The 26,036-nt window shown below is 36.7% G+C and overlaps 3 protein-coding genes across 3 annotated transcripts in view; all 3 read left to right on the forward strand.

Moving 5' to 3' along the window:
• LOC129483360 (salivary acidic proline-rich phosphoprotein 1/2-like) overlaps positions 1-26,036 on the forward strand; it is a 175,748-nt gene that overhangs the window by 25,797 nt on the left and 123,915 nt on the right. The window lies entirely within an intron of this gene.
• On the forward strand, positions 3,091-24,499 carry LOC129483352 (taste receptor type 2 member 30). Its single transcript, XM_055280638.2, has 2 exons — positions 3,091-5,571; positions 24,430-24,499. Exon 1 carries the CDS (start codon positions 4,596-4,598, stop codon positions 5,553-5,555), a length of 960 nt encoding a protein of 319 aa, XP_055136613.1. The 5' UTR covers positions 3,091-4,595; the 3' UTR covers positions 5,556-5,571; positions 24,430-24,499.
• Positions 19,550-24,515, forward strand: LOC129483355 (taste receptor type 2 member 20). The gene has a single exon (XM_055280641.2). The coding sequence runs from the start codon at positions 21,664-21,666 to the stop codon at positions 22,591-22,593; it is 930 nt and encodes a 309-aa protein (XP_055136616.1). The 5' UTR covers positions 19,550-21,663; the 3' UTR covers positions 22,594-24,515.

Genomic DNA, 26,036 nt, shown 5'->3' on the forward strand with positions numbered 1-26,036 from the left:
TATTTTCATATTGAAAACTGCACAAAAAAACCCAAAATAGAATCCTAATTGTTGGATGTCACTTTTGCTATGAATTTTTAAAGTGTAATAAAATAAAAAAAGCAAATAAATCATTGAAAATACGTTGGTTTTACATTATTCTTGATGAAATACCACGTGAGGGTATTTGCCTAGGCCTGATGCTGAGAATAATATAAGAATCATGAGGCCATGAAGAATAATGTTGTTCTCTCATTACTCTGAACTCTAGTACTTAAGAAACAAGACTGAAATCACATTTATCAAATAGCATTCTCCCTTTTACCTCCCATCATCATTATCATCATTATCTATATCCACATCTATCTCATTAAATGATTTATTTTTGAAATATTTAAACACATAATTTGGAAAAAAAGTAATTTTAAAAAGATCATAATTATTGGAAAGTTACAGGAGTAAACAGCAAAGTTTAATCAAGCTCAATACATTTAGATTTAGAAATCAAGTGTAGTTTATTTTACAATACATTGCTGGAGCAAATAATTATTTATGGATGAGCTTAAACTAATCCTCTTTTCACTATGATCACGATGAAAACAATTTAGATTTTAATGGAACTAAACCTCCCTAATAAGAAAGACAAAACAAATAGCACATTTTATGAGCAAGCTTATATTTCTAAAGACAGGGTTTTAGGACCAAATCGTCAAACAGAGGTGAGACCTCAGATCTTCTGTCACACTTGAGTGAGTGATGATGGAGTTTGAAGGTTATAGTTCTATAACCAAAACTATATTCACGGATAGGGATTAAATGGTGGAATTCCTTAGAAGCACCAGATTCAGTTTTGTTTCCATGGGAATAAAAGTTCTTCAATGTTTGATAAACTTGTAAGTACTGTTTTACTCTTTGATCTTTTAAAAATTGTTATAAATGAAGAAGTCTTGATTTCTGCTTATAAAAACAGAGTAAAATTTAAGTCATGGAATAGAATGGTGGAGCTGTGGTTGAGATATTATATTTTATTAATTGTAATGACATTTTCAGATCCAGTGCTGCTCACTGAATTTCCCTATGAGGTGAGTTTGTGGTGATGACCCAGCAACAGGCAAGCTACTATCCAAAAAACGCTACTCACATCAAATTGACGTGTTCCTTCCAAGTTGCAGGAGAATGCCTAGACCATGACTTTAATCTCTTCTGTGACCTAAGTATTACAAAAAGAAGAAAATTGTGACCATTTTCATGTCAGGTATACTAAAAATTTATAAAAACTCCTTTTTAAAGAACTTGTGAGTAGCTTCACTATGCCAGGCTAACATTTTCATTTATTGTAGAGGGAGTTTTGGTGTGTTGCACAGGCTGGTCTTGAACTCCTGGGTGCTCCTGCCCCAGCCTTACAAAATGTTGGGATTATGAGTGTGAGCCACCCTGCCTGGCCAATAAAGAGACTTATTGAAAATATTAAGTTGAATATGCAAGAAGTAATACAAATTTATGAAAGTGGTAAATATGTGCATAATTATAAATGAATGTTTACTGTATAAAATAATAATTTCTTGTTGGGTTGATTATATAATTGATAAGACATACGCAAATGGCAAAAAATAGACTGGAGGTAAAGGTGACAGGAGTAAATTTAGTTAAAGTATTTTTTGAACTTTTCTATGTCTATGAGGAGATTTTGAACAATGACCCTGTAATTCTACCCAAAGGTATATATACAGAGGAATTGCATCAAATGATATATGAAAGAATTCTCTAGTAGAATTATTCATAACTGTTCAAAAAAGAAGCTGACCAAATGTATATTAAGGATGGGTGAATCATTACAGTAATTCCATACAATGGAACAATATAGAGAAGTGAAAAAAAATCACATATACATGCAACTATGTGACTAAATTTCAGAAACATAATGTTGAGTCCAAGAAGCCACAAACAAGAAGAACATGTAGGATTGCACCTACACACAGTGCAAAGCAGGCCAGACCAAGCTATGCAGTTTAGGGTTGCATGCCTAGTTGGTAAAGTATAAAGAAAATTAAGGAAATAATCAATATAAATTATGGATATTGCTTATCTCAGGAGATGCGAAGAAGGGTTTAGGGGCTTGGAAAGTGGCATGGAGGTGGACCTAGGCTGTTTTCAGTGTTCCTTGTCTTGCTCCACATAATGGTTACTTGAGTGTTTATGAGACACTGCAGTATTTCCCATTTTTGTTTTGGTTCATTTCTAAGTGTGCATTATAATTTTAATATAAAAAGTTTTAATTAGGAGAAACATAGCAATTATTATTACTCATCTCATTATATACTGAGGGGAAAAATAAACTATCTATACATTCTTATACAACTCTAAGAGAACTGAAGTAAGAACTTTCTTATTTAGTTGCAACATGAGGAAATTTGAGATGATGTTATCTGCCACCCCAGATTTTTCCAAAGGATTTCTTCTAACCTTAATTATCGACCTCACAGGAACAAATCTTTGCCATTCCCCATCTATTTTTTCTTTTGGCTCCTGAATTCCTGACACAACAAGGTTGTACATATTTCCCACACTCTTGGTTTAGCAGAGTTCTTTTATCAGTTATGTTTTTCTGCAAGAGAAACCCTCCAAAACTACATTAGATATTTATATATCACATGTCTTTGGATTTTGTTTCTCTTTTTTTATTATTATTATACTTTAGGTTTTAGGGTACATGTGCACAATGTGCAGGTTTGTTACATATGTATCCATGTGCCATGTTGTTTTGCTGCACCCATTAACTCGTCATTTAGCATTAGGTATATCTCCTAATGCTGTCCCTCCCCCCTCCCCCCACCCCACAACAGTCCCCGGACTGTGATGTTCCCCTTCCTGTGTCCATGAGTTCTCATTGTTCAATTCCCACCTATGAGTGAGAACATGCGGTATTTGGTTTTTTGTCCTTGCGATAGTTTACTGAGAATGATGTTTTCCAGTTTCATCCATGTCCCTACAAAGGACATGAACTCATCATTTTTTATGGCTGCATAGTATTCCATGGTGTATATGTGCCACATTTTCTTAATCCGGTCTATCGTTGTTGGACATTTGGGTTGGTTCCAACTCTTTGCTATTGTGAATAGTGCCGCAATAAACATACGTGTGCATGTGTCTTTATAGCAGCATGATTTATAGTCCTTTGGGTATACACCCAGTAATGGGATGGCTGGGTCAAATGGTATTTCTAGTTCTAGATCCCTGAGGAATCATAGATCAATGGAACAGAACAGAGCCCTCAGAAATAATGCCTCATATCTACAACTATCTAATCTTTGACAAACTTGACAAAAACAAGCAATTAGATTTTGTTTTTCTAAATGGGTTTGTTGGATGGCTCTGGTGACTTGAGACGGGCCAAATTGTGCATCTTGGAGGTCACTAGAGTTTGGCCAATTTAGTCTGGATCAGGTGGAGGCAATCTGCCTTCATTAGTTTCTGACTCTCCTTCTGAGAACAGTGTACTAGCCAGGTGATATTCTCATAGTAAATGCAAAGAGGAAGAACACCCAGTATAGAAGCCATCTTAAATTTCTATGCAAAGTGTATTAATTTTCTGTTCATCAAAGTAAGTTAAATGATTGAACTTCAAGTTCAGAGGAAAGGTAGAAAGCGTGTGATGGGAGGATACTGCAAGATTATATATCAAAGGGTCTGGTACTCAGGAATACTTATAAAATTGCTGAACATTTTAATTAAATAATAAATATTTAAACATTAGACTTGAGAGAAACTTTACCAAAGGCTTAAGAATTAGAGCTATGTTTGATAAATAAATATTATTCGTGGGCTGAAAACGTGAGTGGGAAAATAGGACTAACTTCACCTGGACAACCTCCTGGAAACTGATTTTTTATTTTGGAAATTATGAGAAAATAATTAGTTCCATTCATAAGTGGTGTGCACATGTGTGTGTTTGTGTGTGTATTTATGAGCTTGTGAATAATGAAGTTACACAAAAGCATTAGCAGCAATCTGATCTTAAGCAGTATTGGCCTGCCTGTGGTTCTGAAGTAAATCTTAGATGCTTTTGATAAAAGAAGTTTGGATTCTGTGTATTTAAATCTGGCATTTAAAAAAGTCCATATTGGTGATGATCTTAGTTATGATCAAGCTCCCTTTAAGATTTTAGACATTTACTATACGATCTACATATTGGGTTATAAAACTTCCCAAACAACTCAAGTCGTTAAAGAGAAATTATGGAGAGGTTACACAAGGAAAAACTGCAAACACTGAAAGTGAATATGTCCTCGTTTGCCTACTAGCAAATGAGAATTCAGGTTTCATGTCAACTTCAGTATGAATAATTCCAGCCTATAACAAGAACAGATGGTGAATGAATGAGTTAATTTGACTTGTTTTGAAAATAAGAATGTTTTTCATAAAGAGAGCATCGAACTTATCCGTTAGCATGCCGTGGTGATTTCTGGCTTGACACTCGTCACAACAATTAAAAGTAAAAAGTGTCACAGCACATACACAAATCAGGTGCATATAGAATTTAAGGTCAGGATATTCAAGCAATCACAACCAGTGATATTACACCAGCATTTAAAAAATTTCTTTTTGTCTGTTCAGACATGATAACTTTTCTACCCATCATTTTTTCCATTCTAATAGTGGTTGTATTTGTTATTGGAAATTTTGCTAATGGCTTCATAGCATTGGTAAATTCCATTGAGTGGGCCAAGAGACAAAAGATCTCCTTTGCTGATCAAATTCTCACTGCTCTGGCGGTCTCCAGAGTTGGTTTGCTATGGGTATTATTACTACACTGGTATGCAACTGAGTTGAATCCAGCTTTTTATAGTGTAGAAGTAAGAATTACTGCTCATAATATCTGGGCAGTAACCAACCATTTTAGCAACTGGCTTGCTACTAGCCTCAGCATGTTTTATTTGCTCAAGATTGCCAATTTCTCCAACCTTATTTTTCTTCGCATAAAGAGGAGAGTTAAAAGTGTCGTTCTGGTGATACTGTTGGGGCCTTTGCTATTTTTGGCTTGTCATCTTTTTGTGATAAACGTGAATGAGATTGTATGGACAAAAGAATATGAAGGAAATTTGACATGCAAGACCAAATTGAGGAATTCAATGTACCTTTCAAATATTACTCTAACCATGCTAGCAAACCTTGTACCCTTCACTCTGACCCTGATATCTTTTCTGCTGTTAATCTGTTCTCTGTGTAAACATCTCAAGAAGATGCAGCTCCATGGCAAAGGATCTCAAGATCCCAGCACCAAGGTCCACTTAAAAGCTTTGCAAACTGTGACCTCCTTTCTCCTGTTATGTGCCATTTACTTTCTGTCCATGACCATATCAGTTTATAATTTTGGGAGGCTGGAAAAGAAACCTGTCTTCATGTTCTGCCAAGCTATTATATTCAGCTATCCATCAACCCATGCATTCATCCTGATTTGGGGAAACAAGAAGCTAAAGCAGATTTTTCTTTCAGTTTTGTGGCATGTGAGGTACTGGGTGAAAGACAGAAGCCTTCGTCTTCAAAGATTCACAAGAGGGGCATTGTGTGTCTTCTAGCAGAAAAACTGGTGGTGTATGAAACATTTTATATTTCTTACTGGGCTTTCTGTAATATATGTATATGAATAATTTCCAAATGTATACCTAGAAAAGTCTTTTACCTAAAGTTAGTCTAGAAAAGTATATATATATATATATATATATAGATCTGTGTGTGTGTATGTGTATATGAAAAACTGAAGAACATGACAATAACACTTTTTATTGTTTTTTCACAAAAACTGCCAAATTATAGAAAATGATAAAAATTCCTCAGAATTATGAAGCCATGTTTATTTCATGCATGTATTTTATATTTCATTTGAATAATTTATGTCTATTTATAATTATTAAGAACTAACAGCTTATCTCAGGAAAAATATTGCTCTTTTCTATTGTTATTTGAATGACACAAATATACCACAGTGTGCTTATAATCTGTTGTTTTAACCTATAACTTTTTGATAATAAGGTCTTTCAATTCTTAATCAATAATGAGGATGTATCTTCAGGGTTTTATTCCATTATGAATTCCTATTTTATGTTTAGTAAAAAGCAATCAGAATTATTGTTACAAAACAATAAACACAATAAAATTTGAGTGACAAGTATACGTAGAGTAAATTTCATGTATGTGTACCATAAACAGTGCTGAGTAATATTAGATTTAATACAAGTATGTGAATAGCTTAGAAAAAAATCTCTTCTATAAGAGGGATGAAAAATCATGATCATGATCTTGATTGCTATTATCAGCTTCCATGTGCAGTTAGAAAAGTGATTTCTTCCAGCTTTTGAATTAAAGAAAAACTTTTTTTGAAATTGAGCTCTGATGTAAATTATTTTAGTATTTTTTCTAAAGCACTTCTAAGCCCCTGAATTGCTAATTATATCCTTATCTTCCATTTTTAAAATTCCTTCTAAACTTCAGATAAGAGAACTCCAATCTTCCGTTTTCTAAAAAAAAACTATCAATGTGAAAATAGTATAAAAATTATGGAAAATAATTCAGTGAAACTTTTTGTAAATGTTAAAATAGAATCTATGAAAGCTATGTATTAATTATGGGATTTGTCCTAGTGTAATTTTGTTGTCAATGATTAAATGGAATTGTCTTGACATATTCATTAACAGGAAGTTCTATTATAAGAAGGAAATGTAAATAAGAAGTCTTGTTTATAGCTAAATTCTACATGACTATATTAATTCTTGGTGTGATGAAATTTTAACAATGTTGTTCAAACCTTAAGATAAATCATCCCCACACCTGATTCATGTATTTTTTAAAATCATGTATCTTCCTCAGTACAATGTAAGAACCATAAAAAAAGAGATCATCTCTGTCTGGCTTTCTGTTGACTCCCAGGACCTAGAACCCAGCACAAAGAATAGATGGTCAAAAATGATATTTTAATGAACAAATAAATGGGTGGATAAAATGGATAAGCTGATGTGGTAAACCAATGAAAAGGAAAGTCATCACAAAATCTGCAGTTGCATGAATCCCCCTGTTCTGGTCTCAGTTTAAGGTTACAGGCTTATCCAAGCAGAATCCTTCCTTGGAGGAAAAGTTTGGCTACTCTACAATTTTAGGGGAAATATCACAACAATATAGTCTGATGCAGCTGTATCAGGTGTCTGAATTGGAGACAAGGTAGAACATCAACATTAGATGCCACTATTACAATATTTTAAAAAACATATAAAAGACTTTCGTCTATGTGCTTATGTATTTTTTTCTATTGTGAATTATATATTTGTATTATGATATTTTCTAGTTGCTTATCATATAAAAATGGCATCTCATTTCAAAAAATTGAGTTAGTAACCAGCTACTTTACTAAAATGTTTTTAATGTAATATCTGATATTAAAGTGATGACATTTATATGGAAGGCAATTTCAAGACAAAAATGGAAGGGACATGTGGAAATTGAGACAAGAACAGATGTGAAACAATGTGTGGTGATGTCTGGTATGACTCTGCTGGCAGCCACTTCACAGTGAGGTGAGAGGGACAGCATGGTGGTCATCAGATGCGTGCATCTTTGACTCCTAGCACTTTTCCAGAAAGGCTACAAAGGAAACCACAGCTAGCATTAGTCCATGGAAGAGAGAGAGAAGCGAAAATGTATCCGCTCAGCTGTCATTAGTCTTCTATTTCCCCTTGGCCAGGGTTTCCCTGAGTTAGAACTACCATCTCTGTTGTTCTCTCTTACATCATCCAGTCGCTTGGTGGAGGTTATGAAAGTCAGACCTCATGCCCACAATGTGGTGTTCCATTCCAGTCCCAAATGGAAGGATGATCTGGATCAAGCAAGGTGCTGACCAGGGGAATAGGAGATAGTGAAGGGAATCTCAGGAAGCACATGTCTGTGTCCAATGCAGTCCAATCCCTTCGCCACTGAGATGTGCTCATGCCCTCCAGTCATGGCTGGCTTTATGAGCATATGACTTGCACAGTTGTACAGGGTTTTGTGCTTATAGGGGCTTGTGCTTAGAGGGACTCTATGCTTGGATTAATGTTCTGCACTTGCTGTTTTGTTTTTCAGACAGAGAATACTCCTCTGCTGAAGAGGGAATGGTCTTGCACTAATTCCATAGGGATTTGCTCTCCCGTCTCCTACAGGCTTGTCAGAGATGTGCACAGAGTCCTATAATGTTCAGTATGTATGCCTCTAGCAGCTTTGAATTCTGTTGGATCATCCGGCACAGTGGCCAGAGCAGCTTGGACCAGAGCCTATATCTTCTGTAGAGCCCTCTTTTGTTCTGGATTCCACTTGAGACCACTAGCCTTTAGAAACTTCATTTGTGAGTCAGAGCAATATTCTCAAATGTGGAATATGTTGTCTCCAAAATCCCAATAGGCCCCCAAGACATAGTGTCTCTTTTGTAGTGATAGGAAATACATGGAGAGAGTAACATGCCGTTTACTTTAAAAAAGATTGTCTCAGCATGTGGACTAGGGACATTGAACACTTTAAAACATCACCTGTCTTGTCAGTCCCTGAATCTTCTCTGATTTATGTCTTTTCTTCTGGTATTTTACTTCCGCTCAATATTATAGTATTTTACTATACTTAAGAAACTTGCCACTTCCTGATTATTGTATCAACTAATATATTATTATTATTGGTATTATTTTGAGACAGGGTCTCATTCTTTCCCTGAGGCTGGAATGCAGTGGCAGGATCACAGCTCATTGCCGCCTCAACCTTCTGGGCACAAGTGATTCTCTCACTTCGGCATTGCTAGCAACTGGCACTGCAGGGGGACACCACCACGCCTGGCTAATTTTTGTATTTTTTCTAGGGCTGGGATGTCACCATGTTTACCCAGGCTGGTCTCAAACTCCTGGGCTCAAGTGATCTGTCTGTGTCGGCCTCCTAAAGTGCTGGGATTACAGTCATATGCCACAGGGCCCGGTCTGTAATATCATCAATCTATTAAACTGTCAGGATGTTTTAAAAAATGTAAATTAAACCGAGAACAGAAGTGACATAGCCCTGACATACAACAGTGAAGCAGTGCTATTATTCTTACAAGGCAAATTGTTTTAAATTGTTTTGATTTTCCCTCATAATGGGTGTAGATTAAGAACCATTCACCAAATCACGAGCCCCATAAAAAGTACCAGAAGCTCTGCTCTGCTCAGTGAGGATAGCACATCCTGGAAAGCATTTGTGAGTGTTGACTTAAGTTTATGGTAGTCTGCATACATTCTATAACCCGTCTGGTTTTGGTAGAGGCCAGATAGGTTAAGTGAATCGGGTTATAGAAAGGACTACCATCCCCTGTAACTTGCAAGTGTTTTGTCATGGCAGTGACCAATTCCATTCCTTAGGGAATGCAGTTATTATATTTTATATATTTTGTTGCCAGTAGAGGAGAATTTCAGAGGCTTTCCCTTGGTCCTGCTAAAATAATGTTCCTTACTCTACAGTTCACGAAGAATGTGAGAGTCCTGCCAGCTGCCATACGTATCCATTTCAATTACACATTCAGGGAGAGGTAATAACTACAAACTGATTAGATCCACCTCGGAATGGACATGAGCCGAAGCTCTAGGCAGCATCTGACCTTCAAAACTCCCACTGCAGGCTGGATGTGATGGCTCATGCCTGTAGTCCTAGTACTTTGGGAGGCCAAGGTGGGAAGATCCCTTAAGAGCAGGAGTTCCCTGTGCAGCATATGGAAACTCCGTCTCTACAAAAAATTTAAAAAATTAGCTGGCATGGTGGTACATGCCTATAGTTCCAAACACTTGAGAAGCTGAGGCAGGAGGATTGCTTGAGCCCAGGAGTTCCAGGCTGCAGTGGGCTATGATCATGCCACTGTACTCCAGCTTGGGTAACAGAGGGAGATGCTATCTCAGAAGAAAAAAGAAAGTGCAAGTTCTCACTGGTGTCAAATATCAAGAAAAACATGATCAAATCAATAATTAGCAATCTCTGGTTCCTGCCTATAGCAAACAGGTAAAATTGAAAGTAGTTACACAAATAGTATATTAACTCCTAACAAAACTAACCAAAGAGTGTTTTATTATCATCTCCTTTTTGTTGTTGTTATTTTGAGACGGAGTCTCGCTCTGTCTCTCAGGCTAGAGTGCAATGGCGTGATCTCTACTAACTATAACCTCCGCCTTCTGGGTTCAAATGATTCTCCTGTTGCAGTCACCGAGTGGCTGGGATTATACGTGCGTGCCACTACCACCTGGCTAATTTTTATATTTTTAGTGGAGACAGGGTTTCACCATGTTGGCCATGCTGGATTTGAACTCCTGACCTCAGGTGATCCACCTGCCTTGGCCTCCCAAAGTGCTGGGATTACAGCCATGAGCCACCGTGCCCACTTTTTATAAGTGATTATACTGAGGCAGGAGTAGTTGGAAAATGGAGACTCAGAGCATAGGTATACCAAACAAGGAATCTGGTTTCCTGTCCTGGCAGTCTGACTCCAAGATCCCCTCTTAGAAACAGTTATGCTATAAAAACTGAAAAGAAACAAAATCCAGGATTGGAGACTGATTTTAACATCTATTCATCATAAATCAATAAGTAATCAAAAACAAATAGAGAAAAGTAAAAGTGAATATTCATACACAGAGAAGTGTAAATTCTTCTATGGAAAACATGTTTTTTTTAAGTGCCCAAGGAATAGTTATAAAATTGTTGAGGTTTTTCTTTTTTCTTTTTCTTTTTCTTTTTTTTTTTTTTTTTTTGAGACGGAGTCTCGCTCTGTCGCCCAGGCTGGAGTGCAGTGGTGCAATCTCGGCTCACTGCAAGCTCCTACTCCCGGGTTCACGCCATTCTCCTGCCTCAGCCTCTCGGAGTAGCTGGGACTACAGGCACCGCCACCATGCCCGGCTAATTTTTTGTATTTTTATTAGAGACGGGTTTCACCGTGTTAGCCAGGATGATCTTGATCTCCTGACCTCATGATCTGCCCGCCTCAGCCTCCCAAAGTGCTGGGATTACAGGTGTGAGCCACTGCGCCCAGCTGGTTAAGTTACATATTAAAAGCTGATAGGGCCAGTGCCCTCACACAAGGGCTGGAATGTAAACAAGTTTATTGGGGGTCTGAAGGAACTCCCCAAACCTCCATGATTTAGCAGGAGACAAGGGTAATCACCCCAGTACCTGGACCCATTTAGATTAAGTAAATTTATGGAGGCTCCAGAGGAAGGTCTTCAAGACTCAGATGTTAGTTATAGATTAAAAGAAGTTAATCAATACATCTTTACATGAATGCACAGTTACACATAGATTTATAGCTTAGGAGGTACATAAGCTCTGGAAAAACTTTGTAATTTTGAGTTGGTCTGGCGATAATTTCCAGACCTTCTCCCTGTAACTGGTTACAGAAATAAAAACTCCTTTCTCTCCCAGTTTATCTGCATCTTGTTGTTGGGCCTCAAGAATAAGCAGCCCAGCCTTTTATTTGGTCTGGGAACACAAGTACCCCCATTTTTCTAAAATATAGTGTAATTATTTTTTATTCTTCTCTTTTCTCTTCTCCTCTACGCTTTCCCTGTGTTCCTTGTTTTCTACTTAACCCTTTAGGACTGCAAATATCACTGTTCATTTCCCCCTCACCAGACACTCCCTACAGGGCAAGTTCATCTCACTATATGCTCCAAGAGGGATCTCTCCCTTGAGAGTTGACAGTCGATTTGTAGACTGAAGTGTTACCAAAAAGTCGTCTGGATTCAGACCCCAAGAGAGACTTCTTGGATTTCGAGCAACAAAGAATTTAGTATGAGTCCATAGAGTAAAGTGAAAGCAAGTTTATTAAGAAAGCAGAGGAATGAAAGAATGGCTCCTCCATACGCAGAGCAGCCCCCGGAGCTGCTGATTGGCTATTTTTATGGTTATTTCTTGATCATATGCGAAACATGGGGTGAATTATTTATGAATTTACAGGATGGAAGTTTTCTTTTCCTTATAGACCATATAGAGTAGCTTCCGGATGTTGTTATGGCATTTGTAAACTGTCATGGCGCTGGTGGGAATCTCTTTCAGCATGTTAAAGCATTATGATTAGTGTATAATGATCAGGGAGGACAACCAGAGGTCACTTTTGTTGCCATCTTGGTTTTGGCTGACTTCTTTATTGCATCCTGTTTTATCACTAGGATCTTTGTGACCTATATCTTGTGCAGACCTCCTATCTCATCCTGCGATGAAGAATGCCTAACCTCCTTGGAATGTAGCACAGCGAGTTTCAGCCTCGTTTTACCCAGCCCCTATCTAAGACTGAGTCGCTCTGGTTTGAACACCTTTGACAAAAGCATGCCCCCATGGAACTCTCACCTCCAATGGGTCACCTTGGAACTCCACCCACTAGGAGGATATGTTGGAAGCATGCCTACTTGGCCACTTCTACAACTTACTTCTTTTCAGGAAGGCACCAACTCAACTTCCTAGTAGCAGGGTTTCTCCTGTCCTTGCTGATTTTCTCCCCAACTATATAAAAATGTTTGCTTTCTCCTCCAAATTTGAAGCAGCACATTTAAAGTCATGATGCTTTGTGTTCCTTCCCCTAAGCTAGCTTTGGGACAAATTGCCTTTTGTTTGTTTGTTTCAAACTCACTCTTTTAAATTAGACTCTACATGCAGTGAGCACCAAACCTGCTTTTTGGTCACAAGACCTCATGCCCACAGTCTGGTGTTCCATTCAAGTCCCAGATAGAAGGATGATCTGGATCAGCCAATGGGCTGACTAACAGAATAGGAGACAGTCAAGGGAATCTGAGGAAGCACATTTAAGTTGGTGGTAATCTGCACTTATTTTGTAATCCATTTGGTTTTGTTAGAGGCCAGACAGGATAACTGAATAGTGATATTGAAAGGACTACTCTCCCCTGTAACTTTCAAGTGTTTTTTCATGGCAATGACCAATTCTGTTCCTTGGAGAATGCAGTTATTACTTTTTATTCATTGTTGCCAGTAGGGGAGAATTTCAGAGGCTTCCCCTTGGCCCTGCTATAATAATGTTTCTTACTCTACAGGTCAGGAAGAACCTGAGAGCTCTGCCAGCTGCCATTTGAGTCCATTTCAATTACACATTCAGGAAGGGGTGGGTAATAACAACAAACTCATTGGATCCACATTGGGATGGACATGAGCCAAAGCTCTAGGTAGCATCTGACTTTCAGAAAGTTTCACTCCACGCTAGGAGTGCTGGCTTCTGTCTGTAGCCCTAGCATTGTAGGAGGCCGAAGTGAGAAGCTCCCTTGAGTCCAGGAGTTTGAGACCACCCTGGGCAACATAGCAAGATCCTGTCTCTATTTAAAAAAAAAAAAAAGAAAGAAAGAAAAAGAAGAAAAAAGAAAGAAAGAAAATAAAAGAAAAACCAAAATAAACTTTAGTTTGACATGGTGGTACTCACCTTTAGTTCCAGTTACCCAAGATGCTAAGGAAGGATGATCCCTTGAACCTATAACCAAAATGTGGGTTAGTTGGTGGCCACAAGCAGAGTCCTATTAACAGGAGTGAGGTCTGGTATAAAAATAGTGAATTTATTCCAAAGCTGGGTTGGGGAAGGGGCAGAAAGAGTCCTGCCTTTAAATGTACCACTTCACATTTGGAACAGAAAATAGGCACTTTTATAACACAATGGGGGAATTGAGCTAATGGCAGAGGGTCCTCCTGCAAGCTGGTGCCTTATCTACCAGACAGTTGAACTTGTGCCTTCCTGAGCAGAAATAAGTTGTAAAAGTGGCCAAGTGGGTATGCTTTCGATATACCCTCCTGGTGGATGAAAGTCCTGAGGCAACCCCAGAGCGTGAAAGTTTCAAGGCCACTCCCTGGAAGTAAAAATTCATGGTGGGTATGCTTTGGTCTGCAAACTGACTGTCAACTCTCCAGGACAGAACAGTCCTAGAGCACATAGTTAGATGAACTTGCCTTGCAGGGAATGTCTGGTGAGGGGAAGGTAAAAGGTGATATTTGCATTTCTGAAGGGCTAAGCAGGAAATGAGAGCAGAAGGAAAGGGGAGAGTAGAAGAAAAGAACATTATAAAAAATAATAGTGAGGCCAGCCTGGGCAACATAGCAAAACCCCTTCTCTACCAAAAATACAAAAATTAGCCAGTCTCATAACTCGGTCTCAAAATAAATAAATAAATAGATTTAAAAAATAGTAACTCATTCCCTTTTTCTTAGAAAATAATGGGGGCACTCTGTTATAAACCCAGGAATTCAAGGCTGCAATGAGCTATGATCCTGCCACTATACTACAGCCTGGGTGACAGGGTGAGACTGTGCCTTTAAAGAAACCCAAATCAAACAAAATAACACTAAAAACAAAAATTAAATAATCTTTCACTCCATCCAGTGGGCCACAGTGTCTTTTTGGGTACCCAGGTGTTAGTGTTAGTTAAGTCCACATACCTAAAACTCTCAGGTGGTATGGATATGTGTCTTTTCTTCTTGGTACTGATATCTAGTAAATGGCTAGAGGTCTTTGAGAAAGCAGCATATGAATATATCCTGAATACTCTTGTGAATTTTCAACCTCCTTCATCAGGAGGACTTAAGCTTTCCTTCAGTCATTGAAATCTGCTTCTCTGAATTGGTTCAGTCCTAAGAACTGGCTAAGGGTCTTTGATTTTCCACGTCAAAGGCTGACCTAAGGAATCGGCTTTTTAGCTCTGTTTTCCTCTTGATTGATAAGTATGTTATCAAAGTAAGAAGCCTCTTTGACTCTTGGCTCATGAACCCATTCCAATGAGGCTATTGCTGTCATCATTTCATTGATTCTGACGTTTGTAAGATCACCAGCGAGTCTGTGTTGCCAATGCTTAATCTTCATGTTGCATGACCTATCAGCAGCATTGAACATAGTTTATTTGCATCCCAGAATGCTGCCCTCTCCTGATTTTATCCTTGTTCACTGGGCACCACTTCTCAGTCTCCTTTGCTAGTTCTTCCTCTTGTCCCTAAACTGAAACTATCAGAATGCCCAAGGTCTCAATTCTTCAGTCTCTGATCAATTATGCCTGTTTGGTTGGTGATTTCATGTATTGTCCTTACTGACAATGTAGGCAAATGGTTCAATAGAGAGGCATACGGTGATTATTCATATACGTTATTTATTTATTCGCATATAACATTTATCCTTCAAATGTTAAAGTTAAATTTAGAAGTACCACTATCGGGGTCGAGGTGGCGGCTCAGCCTTTAATGGAGCACTTTGGGAGACCAAGGCAGGTGGATCGCTTGAGCCCAGGAGTTCAAGACAGCCTGGGAGACATAGCCAAACTCTGTTTCTACCAAAAATACAAGAATTTGTCAGGTGGGTGGTGTGTGCTTGTAGCCTGTAGTACCAGTTACTCAGGAGGCTAAGGCAGGAGATTTCTTGAGCCTGGAGTTGGAGGCTGCAGTGAGCCAAGATTGCACCACTCCAGTCCAGCCTGGGCCACAGAGTGAGACTGTGTCTCAAACAAACAAAAACACTACAAAATCTAGGGAGCACCCATAACATTTATTACTTGCATTTGGTACAATTAATATGTGTTTTTATCTCAGTTACTAATCCTAGTTTTTACATGTCGCTCTATGATTAAATATGAGGTTTTTTTTGGTATGGTAGGCAATGGGATATAAATTCTTCTTTATGCATGTGGATATTCAATTTTCTCAATATCAGTTGTTGAAAAAATTATTAATTCCTATTCAACTGCAATGGTAGTCTTTTGAACTCAATGACCATGAATGTCAGGGTTAATTTCTAGACTCTCAGTTATATTTTGTGTTCTTTTTGTCCACTATAATGCACTTTGAAATCAGAAAGTGTAATTCTGCAACTTTGTTTTTATTTTATTTTATTTTATTTTATTTTATTTTATTTCACTGAGATGGAGTCTTGCTCTGTCACTCAGGCTGGAGTGCAGTTGCACGATCTGGCTTACTGCAAGCTCCGCCTCCTGGATTCACGTCATTCTCCTGCCTCAGCCTCCAGAGTAGCTGGGACTACAGGCACCCACCATCACGTCCGGCTAACTTTTTGTATTTTTAATAGAGACAGGGTTTCACCGTGTTAGCCAGGATGGTCTCGATCTCCTGACCTTGCGATCCATCTGCCTTGGTCTCCCAGCGTGCCGGGATTACAGGCGTGAGTCACCGCACCCGGCCAACTTTGTTATTTTTTGAAATTTCTTTTGGTCGTCTGGTAACTTGGTATTTCCAGATATATTTTAGGACTAGTTTTGCATTTTAGCCCCCCCCAAAAAAATGCCTGCTGGAATTTGATAGGGATTGCACTGAATATATAAATTGACTATTCATCTATAAAAGCTCTCGTGCTGGATTTCAGTTTGTCTGGTCGTCATTGCTCTCGGATGAATTTAAAAATATTTTTGGCCTTTTATTTCTCTTATCGTAGTTGTTGCAGAAGGATATCTTTCCTTCTTGAACTCAAAAATGGAAGTTCTACTCAAAAATGGAAGTTCTTGGCCAGGCACTGATGCTCAAAACTGTAATTCCAGCACTTTGAGAGGACAAGGTTGAAGAATCACTTGAACCCAGGAGTTCGAGACTAGACTAGGCAACATAGGGAAACCCTGTCTCCACAAAAAATTTTAAAATTAGCAGGCTTGGTGGTGCATGCCTGTAGTTCCAGTTACTTGGCAAGCTGAGGCAGGAAGGCAAGAGTATCACTTGCGTCCAGGAGTTCAAGACTACGGTAAGGTATGATTGTGCCACTGCACTCCAGCTTGGGTGAGAGAGCAAGACTCCATCTCAAATAAAATAAAATAAAAGATCTCTTAGAAACAATTATACTATAAAACCTGAAAAAGAAATAAAATACAAGATTGGAGACTAATACTAACATCTATTCTTCTTAATAGAGTAATCAAAAATAAATTAAACAGAGAAAAATAAAAGCGAATATTCATACTGACGGATGTCTAGAGTCTTCAATGGAAAATACATGTTTTTTTTAAGTGCCCAAGGAATATTTTAAAAATTGCTGAATATTTTAATTAAACAATTCATATTTAAATATTAGCTAGACTCAAGAGAATAACTTATTCAAAGCTTAAGCATGAGAGATAAGTTTATAAATATTGAAAATTGACTGAAAAGGGTGAGTGGGAAAATAGAGATTTTTCAAGCTGGATGACTTGCCTGAAATTGATTTTCCATTTTGGAAATTACAGGACAATAATTCCTCCCATCCATGAGGAGCGTGTATGCATGTGTGTGTTTGTGTTAATGAGCTTGTTAACAATAGACTTATACAAACATATTAGCAGTAAGCAGATTTTAAAGAGTATTGGCCTTTTTGTGCTTCCCAAGAAAACCTTGGATTCTTTTGATAAGACTTTGGATTCTGTTTACATAAATCTGACATTTAAAAAATAAATCCACAGTGGTCATGATTCTAGCGACAACAAAGCTCCTTTCAACAATTTAGATATCCGTGTATGATCTATGTGTTGGTTTTAAAAATTTCTCTAACAATTGACATTGCTGAACACAAATTATGGAGAGGTTAAACAAGGAAAAATACTGCAAAACAATGAAACAGAATATGTCTTTATTTGCATGCTAGCAAATGAGAACTCATTTTTCACTTCAACATCAGCATGAAAAATTTCATCTTATAGCCAGGACATAGTGTTTGAACAGAAGTTAATTTGAACTGTTTTAGAAATTATCATGTTTTCCATAAAGACAGCATTGAATTCATTCATTAGCATGCTCTGGTGCTTTCCTGTTTGACACTGGTCAGAGACTTTAAAAAGAACAAGAGTGTTACTGCACATTCAGAAATCAGGTGCACATAGAATTTAAGGTCAGGACCTTAAAGGGAATCTTGTCCAGTGATATTAGGCCTGCCTTAAAAAGAATTCAGACATGGTATGTTTACTACCCATCATATTTTCCATACTGGTAATGGTAGAATTTGTGTTTTACCATGGACAGCTATTATTAAACTTATAGACTATTTTTATGTTTTAATATTTTTCTTTGTTTCCTTTTAGGAGTGGTTAAACAATCATGAAATTTCCCCTACAATATACCATTGACTAATCATATTTTCTCAAAGTCATTTGACATAATGATTGATCAAAGGAAATATCTCTAGTATAATTACACTTGCTCATAACAAAAAAGTATTTGAAACTTCAAGAAAAAATTAGAAAAATTAATAATGAAATATGAACAAATAAATATATGAAATAGATAATGCCTAATAAATGTGCATGAAATTATAGTCATAGAATTAAAAGAGTAATACAATTTTTCAACTAAAGATACCTTCTGAATTATAATAGAAAAATGTTTGTACAATGTTAAGTTTAATAATATTTTATTTTGTTTATTTTTGGGACAGAGGCTCACTTTGTGGTCCAGGTTGGAGTGCAGTGGTGTGATCTCAGCTCACTGCAACCTCCGCCTCCGGGTTCACTCGATTCCCCTGCCTCAGCCTCCTGAATAGCTGGGATTACTTACAGGTGTGCATCAACACACCTGGCTAATTTTTGTATTTTTAGTATAGATGGGGTTTCATCATGTTGGCCAGGCTGGCCTCAAACTCCTTACCTGAGATTATTCACCCGCCTTGGCTTCCCAAAGTACTGGGATTACAGGTGTGAGCCACTGAGCCCGGCCAAGTTTAATTATATTTTATATAAATATGAAAGTGCAAAAATTATTCAATTAATTTTGGAAAGCATATGAAGCAGTGGGAATTTCCATACACTGCTCCTAGGATTATAAATCAGTGCAATTACTTTGTCTGAGTGTGACATTATTTGAATAAGATGAAGGATCACATCCTAAGACCCAGGATTTGCACTCATATCAGAATACATATACAAGTATATATCGCTGAGTTTTGTTTTTGTTTTTGTTTTTTTTAGACGGAGTCTTGCTCTATCGCCCAGGCTGGAGTGCAGTGGCGCGATCTCGGCTCACTGCAAGCTCTGTCTCCCGGGTTCACGCCATTCTCCTGCCTCAGCCTCCAGAGTAGCTGGGACTACAGGTGCCTGCCACCATGCCCTGCTAATTTTTTGTACTTTTAGTAGTGACGGGGTTTCATCGTGTTAGCCAGGATGGTCTCAATCTCCTGACCTTGTGATCCACCCGCCTCTGCCTCCCAAAGTGCTGGGATTACAGGCGTGATCCACCGCGCCCGGCCATATCGCTGAGTTTTAATAGCTACAGTTGAGAAGTCTCCCAAATGACCATCAGTAATAAAATAGATAAATAAATTATGGCATACTTATAGAATGCTATACAGCAATCAAAATGAACAAACTAGAGGAACATGTTTACAAAGAATATATATAAAAAGGAAAATTAATAAATTTGATTTACATGGATAGCAATATATACAGATATAATAGTAATTATTAACATCACAAACATGAAATTCGCAAGAATATTTTTATATTTTTGCAAATAAATTCTTATAATTGCTTATAAAAGAAATTATAAATTCTTATAACTCCTTATAAAAGAAATTATAACATTTTATAAAAAAATTATAACTTCTTATAAAAAGAATTATAAATTATTTTGTTTTTATAATTCTTATAATTTGAAATAAATTCTTATAATTTATTACATTGGTGGCAAAACTGTAAAGTGAAACATATAAGTGATTATCATAACTGGGATACTTTGGAGGGAGGAAACAAAAGGGAAATCATATCAACAAGAAAGCATATGTGGGGAAGGAATGGATTGCTGGCAAATTCTATTTTTTGACGAAGGTGTGGAATATGAGTGTTAATGTTACATTCTTTTTTCCTCTTACTGTGTATTTAGGTTTTATTTTTTCCCTACATATGTTAGGTTCCAGGTTAATGAAAATATTTTAAAAGCAGAAATATTAAGTAAATTAATGAATATAGAATTAGGCTGAAACAATATATTCTTACACGTACTATTGTAATTAGACTTTTGCTGAATAAAGAAGAATACAGCATTACAGTAGTAAGAAATGATAAAATTTTATACTTTTAAAAAATTAATTTAAAAAAGAAAGATATAAGCAGGAAGTATACATCCACATTCTTAATGCTAATCTTAATTTGAAGCATCAGATTTTGAACAACTATATTGCAATAGACTTTTTTCTTGTTTCCAATTTAATTATTGATGATACACATTTCAAATTGGCAGCAATTAGGGAATTTTTCATAAAGTACAAATAATAAAGTATGTAGGACTATAGATATTAAGTGTATAGGACAATTTTTGCTACATTTATCCCTAAATGAAATAATTATACTCATGTTGTTACCATTCAAAGATCACAATACTATGCATGTGCATGGCATATGTGTTTGGGAAAATATTTTGTTACTATAAATTTTTTGACTCTGTATTAGAGATGAAAACATAGAAAGATAACTGTTAAGCTATGAAACATATTTAGTGTAATCTTTGAGTGTACTTGTGTATATGTAATATTACTTTGACTGCTATAACAAAATAACCCAGATTTAGTGACAGTATCTGAGATTGTAAATAAGCAGTTGAGAGAATTTTGCCTGCTAATGATACTATTAAAAGATAAAATACAGTTTGTATGCTATATAGTTGTATAGAGGATAAGTTCATATGAAAGTGCAGTGAAAATTAAACAGCCCAAAGGAGAATACTCTTTGTTGTAGGGCACTTTTGTCATGATTTTCAGAATGTGGTAAAAGAAAAAAAAATAGCCAGTAAATCATTGGAAATACATTGGTTTTAACTTATTCTTAATGAAATACTGTCTGAGGATCTTTGTCTGTGCCTGATGCTGAGAATAATGTAAGAAACAAGCTCATGAGCTCATTACCCTGAAACGTAGCACTTAGAAAACATGATTGAAGTCACATTTATAGAAGAGTATGGCCCCTTTTAGCTGACATTATCATCATAATCAATATCGTCTACATCTGTCTCATTAAATGATTTATTTTTGAAATGTTTACATACATAATTTGGATAATGTCTAATAAATTTTTAAAAGATTGTTAATAGTGATGCCATACAAAAGTATTGGTTAACAGCAACCAAATTATAAGGAGTATTGGCTTTCCTGTGGTTTCCAAGAAAATCTTGGGTGATTTTGATAAAAAGTTTAGACTCTGTGTATTTAAATCTGGCTTTAAAAATAAATCCATAGTGATTTTGATTCTAGATATCACCAGGCTCTTTTAACAATCTAAATATTTACTGTGTCATCTATGTACTGGGTATTAAAATTTCCCTAACAACTGAAGGGCTGAACACAAATTATGGAAAGGTGAAACAAGGAAAAAATTGCAAAGCAATGAAAGAAGATATGTCTTTATTTGAATGCTAGCAAATGAGAATTCAGCTTTCCCTTCAACATCAGTATGAAAAATTTCAGCCTATAGCAAGAACAGAGACTGTATGCCTAAGAATTAATTTGAGTTGTTTTGGGACTAACAATATTTCCCATAAAGGCAGCATCGAACTCATTTATTAGTTTAAGCTGGTGCTTTTCTGTTGACATTGTTCACAGAATTTAAAAGTATAAAGAATGTTATTGAACATTCAGGAATCAAGTGCATATTTAATTTAAAGTCTGAATATCAGAGGAGTCACAACCAGTGACATTAGGCCTGAATTTTTTACTTGCTTTTTTGTTTAGACATGATGAGTTTTCTACACATTGTTTTTTCCATTCTAGTAGTGGTTGCATTTATTCTTGGAAATTTTGCCAATGGCTTTATAGCACTGATAAATTTCATTGCCTGGGTCAAGAGACAAAAGATCTCCTCAGCTGATCAAATTATTGCTGCTCTGGCGGTCTCCAGAGTTGGTTTGCTCTGGGTAATATTATTACATTGGTATTCAACTGTGTTGAATCCAACTTCATCTAGTTTAAAAGTAACAATTTTTATTTCTAATGCCTGGGCAGTAACCAATCATTTCAGCATCTGGTTTGCTACTAGCCTCAGCATATTTTATTTGCTCAAGATCGTCAATTTCTCCAGACTTATTTTTCATTACTTAAAAAGGAAGGCTAAGAGTGTAGTTCTGGTGATAGTGTTGGGGTCTTTGTTCTTTTTGATTTGTCACCTTGTGATGGAAAACACGTATATAAATGTGTGGACAAAAGAATATGAAGGAAACATAACTTGGAAGATCAAATTGAGGAATGCAATGCACCTTTCCAACTTGACTGTAACCATGCTAGCAAACTTGATACCATTCACTCTGACCCTGATATCTTTTCTGCTGTTAATCTACTCTCTGTGTAAACATCTGAAGAAGATGCAGCCCCATGGCAAAGGATCTCAAGATCCCAGCACCAAGATCCACATAAAAGCTTTGCAAACTGTGACCTCCTTCCTCATATTACTTGTCGTTTACTTTCTGTGTCTAATCACATCGTTTTGGAATTCTAAGATGCAACCGAAAGAACTTATCTTAATGCTTTGCCAAGCTTTTGGAATCATATATCCATCATTCCACTCATTCATTCTGATTTGGGGGAACAAGACGCTAAAGCAGACCTTTCTTTCAGTTTTGTGGCAGGTGACTTGCTGGGCGAAAGGACAGAACCTGTCAGCTCCATAGATTCACAAGAGGTGCATTGTGTGTTTTCTAGCAGAAAACAAATTGATGGCGTCTGGAACATTTTATATTTCCCACAAGTTTTTCCGTAGTCTATGTATTTGAGTAATTTCCAAAAGTTGACATAGAAAAGTCTTTTACCTAAGTTTATTATATAAAAGTATATATATATAAAATATATATATGCGTGTGTGTGTAGGTCTGAATGTATATGAAAATTTAATATTTACCATAACATACCTTTAATCAATTTTTCATATAAACCGTTCAGTTATACCAAAGTAGGATAAGAAATTTCTCAGAATTATGAACCCATGTGTATTTCACACATATATTTTATTATATGATATTTCATTTGAGGAATTTATGATCTCTATTTATGATTAAGAACTGACAGCTTATATCAGAAAATCATTGCTGTTTTTTGTTGTCATTTGTGTCGTGTATATGTAGCATAGTGTGTTTAACTGTTTGACTATCCTTGTTTGAACCTCTAATTTTTTGGATGGTAAGGACATTTAATTCTAAATCAATGATGAGAATGTGTCTTTGGGGTAAGGGTTTTTTTTTTTTTTAATCATGAATTCTTTTTTTTCTTTTTTTGAGATGGAGTCTTGCTCTGTTGTCTTGGCTGGAATGCAGTGGCACAATCTTGGCTCACCACAACGTTCACCTCTGGGGTTCAAGTGATTCCCATGCATCAGCCTCCTAAGTGGCTGGGACTCCAGGCATGGGCCACCACGCATGGCTAATTTTTTTTTTTTTTTTTTTTTTTTTTAGTAGAGATGGGGTTTCACCATGTTGGCCAGGCTGGTCTCGAACTCTTGACCTCAAGTGATCCACTGCCTCAGCCTCCCAAAGTGCTGGGATTATAGACGTTCATGATGAATTCTTATTTTATATTTAGTATAAAGCAAATACAATTATTGTTAGATAACAATGCACAAAATAAAACTCAAGGGTGAAAAATATATCTAGTGTATATTTTTTATGTGTATCAAAAGCAATACTGAGGAATATTATATTTAATATAGTATGTTAATAGCTTAGAAAAAATCATTTCTATAAAAAGGATGAAGAAACATGATCATGAGCTCTTTTCAGTGCTGTTGTAAGTTTCCATATGCAATTAGAAAAGTCATCTCTTCTAGTTTTTGAATTAAACAAAAACTTTTTTGAAGTTGAGATCCGATGTTATGTATTTTAGTTTTTCGTCTAAGCCACCTCTGAGCTCCTGAATTGTCAATTTCCTCCTTTATCTTCCATCCTTAAAATTCCTCAAAAAGCTCAAATTTTCCTTACTTTAAAAAGAAGCTCAATCTAAAGAGAGTATAGAAATTATGGCATCTATGAAATCTATATATTGATGATAGGAAATGTCTTAAAGATATGTTTTATTATAATCTTGGTGTAAATGATGAAATGAGAGAAAGTGTGTTGACATATTCACTAGTAGCAAGTTCTATTACAAGAAGAAAATGTATAACCTAGTTCAACAGCTAAATTCTGTGTGACTGTATTAATTTCTGGTGTTACGCAATTTTAACAGTATTATCTAAACCTTAAGATAAATCATCTCCACATCTGATTTGTTTGTTTATCATATATCTTCCCTGGTACAATGTAAGTACCATGAAAGTGGAGATCATATAGATCCTGCTTACTGTAGACTCCCAAGACATAAAGATAGCGCACAGACTAGGTATTGAAAAATGATACTTTGATGAACAAGTTAATTGGTGAATGAATGAATATGAACTATATTGGGGTGGTGAACCAATGAAAATGTAACACATCACAAAATCTACAGTTGCGTGAATATTTCTGTTCTGGTTTCAGATTGAAGTTACAGGATTATCCAAGAAGAAGAATTTCTCAGAGCAAAAGTTTGGCTATTCCACAGTTCTAGGGGAAATATCATTATAATATAGCACTGATGCAGCTATATCAGATGTGTGACACAAAGACAAAGTGGAAAATAAAAAGATGGCATTTATTACAGTACTTTTTACTAAGCATATAAAAGATATAAAAGATTTTTGTATAAGTGCACATATCTTTTCTATTGCGAATGATATATTTATATTGTGGTATTTCTAGCTGGTTATTACATAAACAAAAATGACATTTCATTTAAAAAAATTTAGTTACCAACTATCTTACTAAAATATAATATTAGATAGTATTTTTAATATCCTTTCTAAATGACCACTTTAATTACCATATTATAAACTGATAGAAAAATGAATGAATAATAATTATAACACTGAATGGATATCTTATCATCAGGGGTCTAGAACTAGAGCAAATGTCTGATAGTAAAGTGATAACATTTATTTGGAAGGAGGTCCACTGCAGCAATGCTGGGACATGTGGAAATTGAGTCAAGAGAAGATGTGAAACTATGTGTTGTGATGTGTGATATGACTGTTGACGACCACTTCACAATGAGGTGAGAGAGACAGCATGGTGGTTATCAGATGCGTGCACTTGGCTCCCAAGACTTTTTCAGAAGAGCTGCGAGAGGACAACACAGCCAGCATTAGTCCATGGAAGCAACAGAGGAGGGAGAATATATCTGCTCAGCTGTCTTCTGTCTTCTATTTCCCACTGGCCAGGGTTTCCCTGAGGCAGAACTACCATCTCTGCTGTTCTGCTTTCCATCATCCAGTCCCTCGGTGGAGGTTATGAAAGTCAGACCTCATGCCCGCAATGTGGTGATCCATTCAAGTCCCAAATGGAAGGGTGATGTGGGTCAGGCAAGGTGCTGACCAGGGGAATAGGAGACAGAGAAGTGAATCTGAGGAAGCACATGTTTGTGTCCCATGCAGTCCACTCCTTGTGCCATTCAGACGTGCTCATGCCCTCCAATCATGGCTGACTATGAGCATATAATTTCCACTGTTGCACAGGATCTTGTGCTTAGAGATGTGCATGCTTAGAAGGGCTTTATGCTTGGGTTAATTTTCTGCACCTGCTGTTTTGTTTTTGCGACAGAGGGCACTCCTCTGCTGAAGAGGGAATGGTCTTGCACTAATTTGCTAGGGGTTTGCTCTCCCCTCTCCTGTGGGCTTGTAAGAAGCATGCACAGAGTCCTATAATGCCCACTATGCATGCATACCTCTACCGGGTTTGAATTCTGCTGGATTATCTGTCACAATGAGCACAGCAGCTTGGACTGGAGCCTACATTTGCTAGAGCCATTTTTTGTTCTAGTTCCACTTGAGACCAGTAGCCTTTGGAAACTTCATTAGTGAATCAGAGCAGTATCCTCAAATGTGGAATATGTTGGCTCCTGAATCCCAGTAGGCCCAACAAATATTGTGTCTCATTTTTAGTGATAGGAAATAGATGTATAGAGAGCAACATGCTGTTTACTTTAAAAGGGTGTTTCAGCATGTGGACTAGGAGCACTGGACCCCTAAAATCATCATCTATGTTATAGG

This window comes from Symphalangus syndactylus, chromosome 5 (assembly GCF_028878055.3).
Source record: "Symphalangus syndactylus isolate Jambi chromosome 5, NHGRI_mSymSyn1-v2.1_pri, whole genome shotgun sequence".
Lineage (NCBI taxonomy): Eukaryota > Metazoa > Chordata > Mammalia > Primates > Hylobatidae > Symphalangus > Symphalangus syndactylus.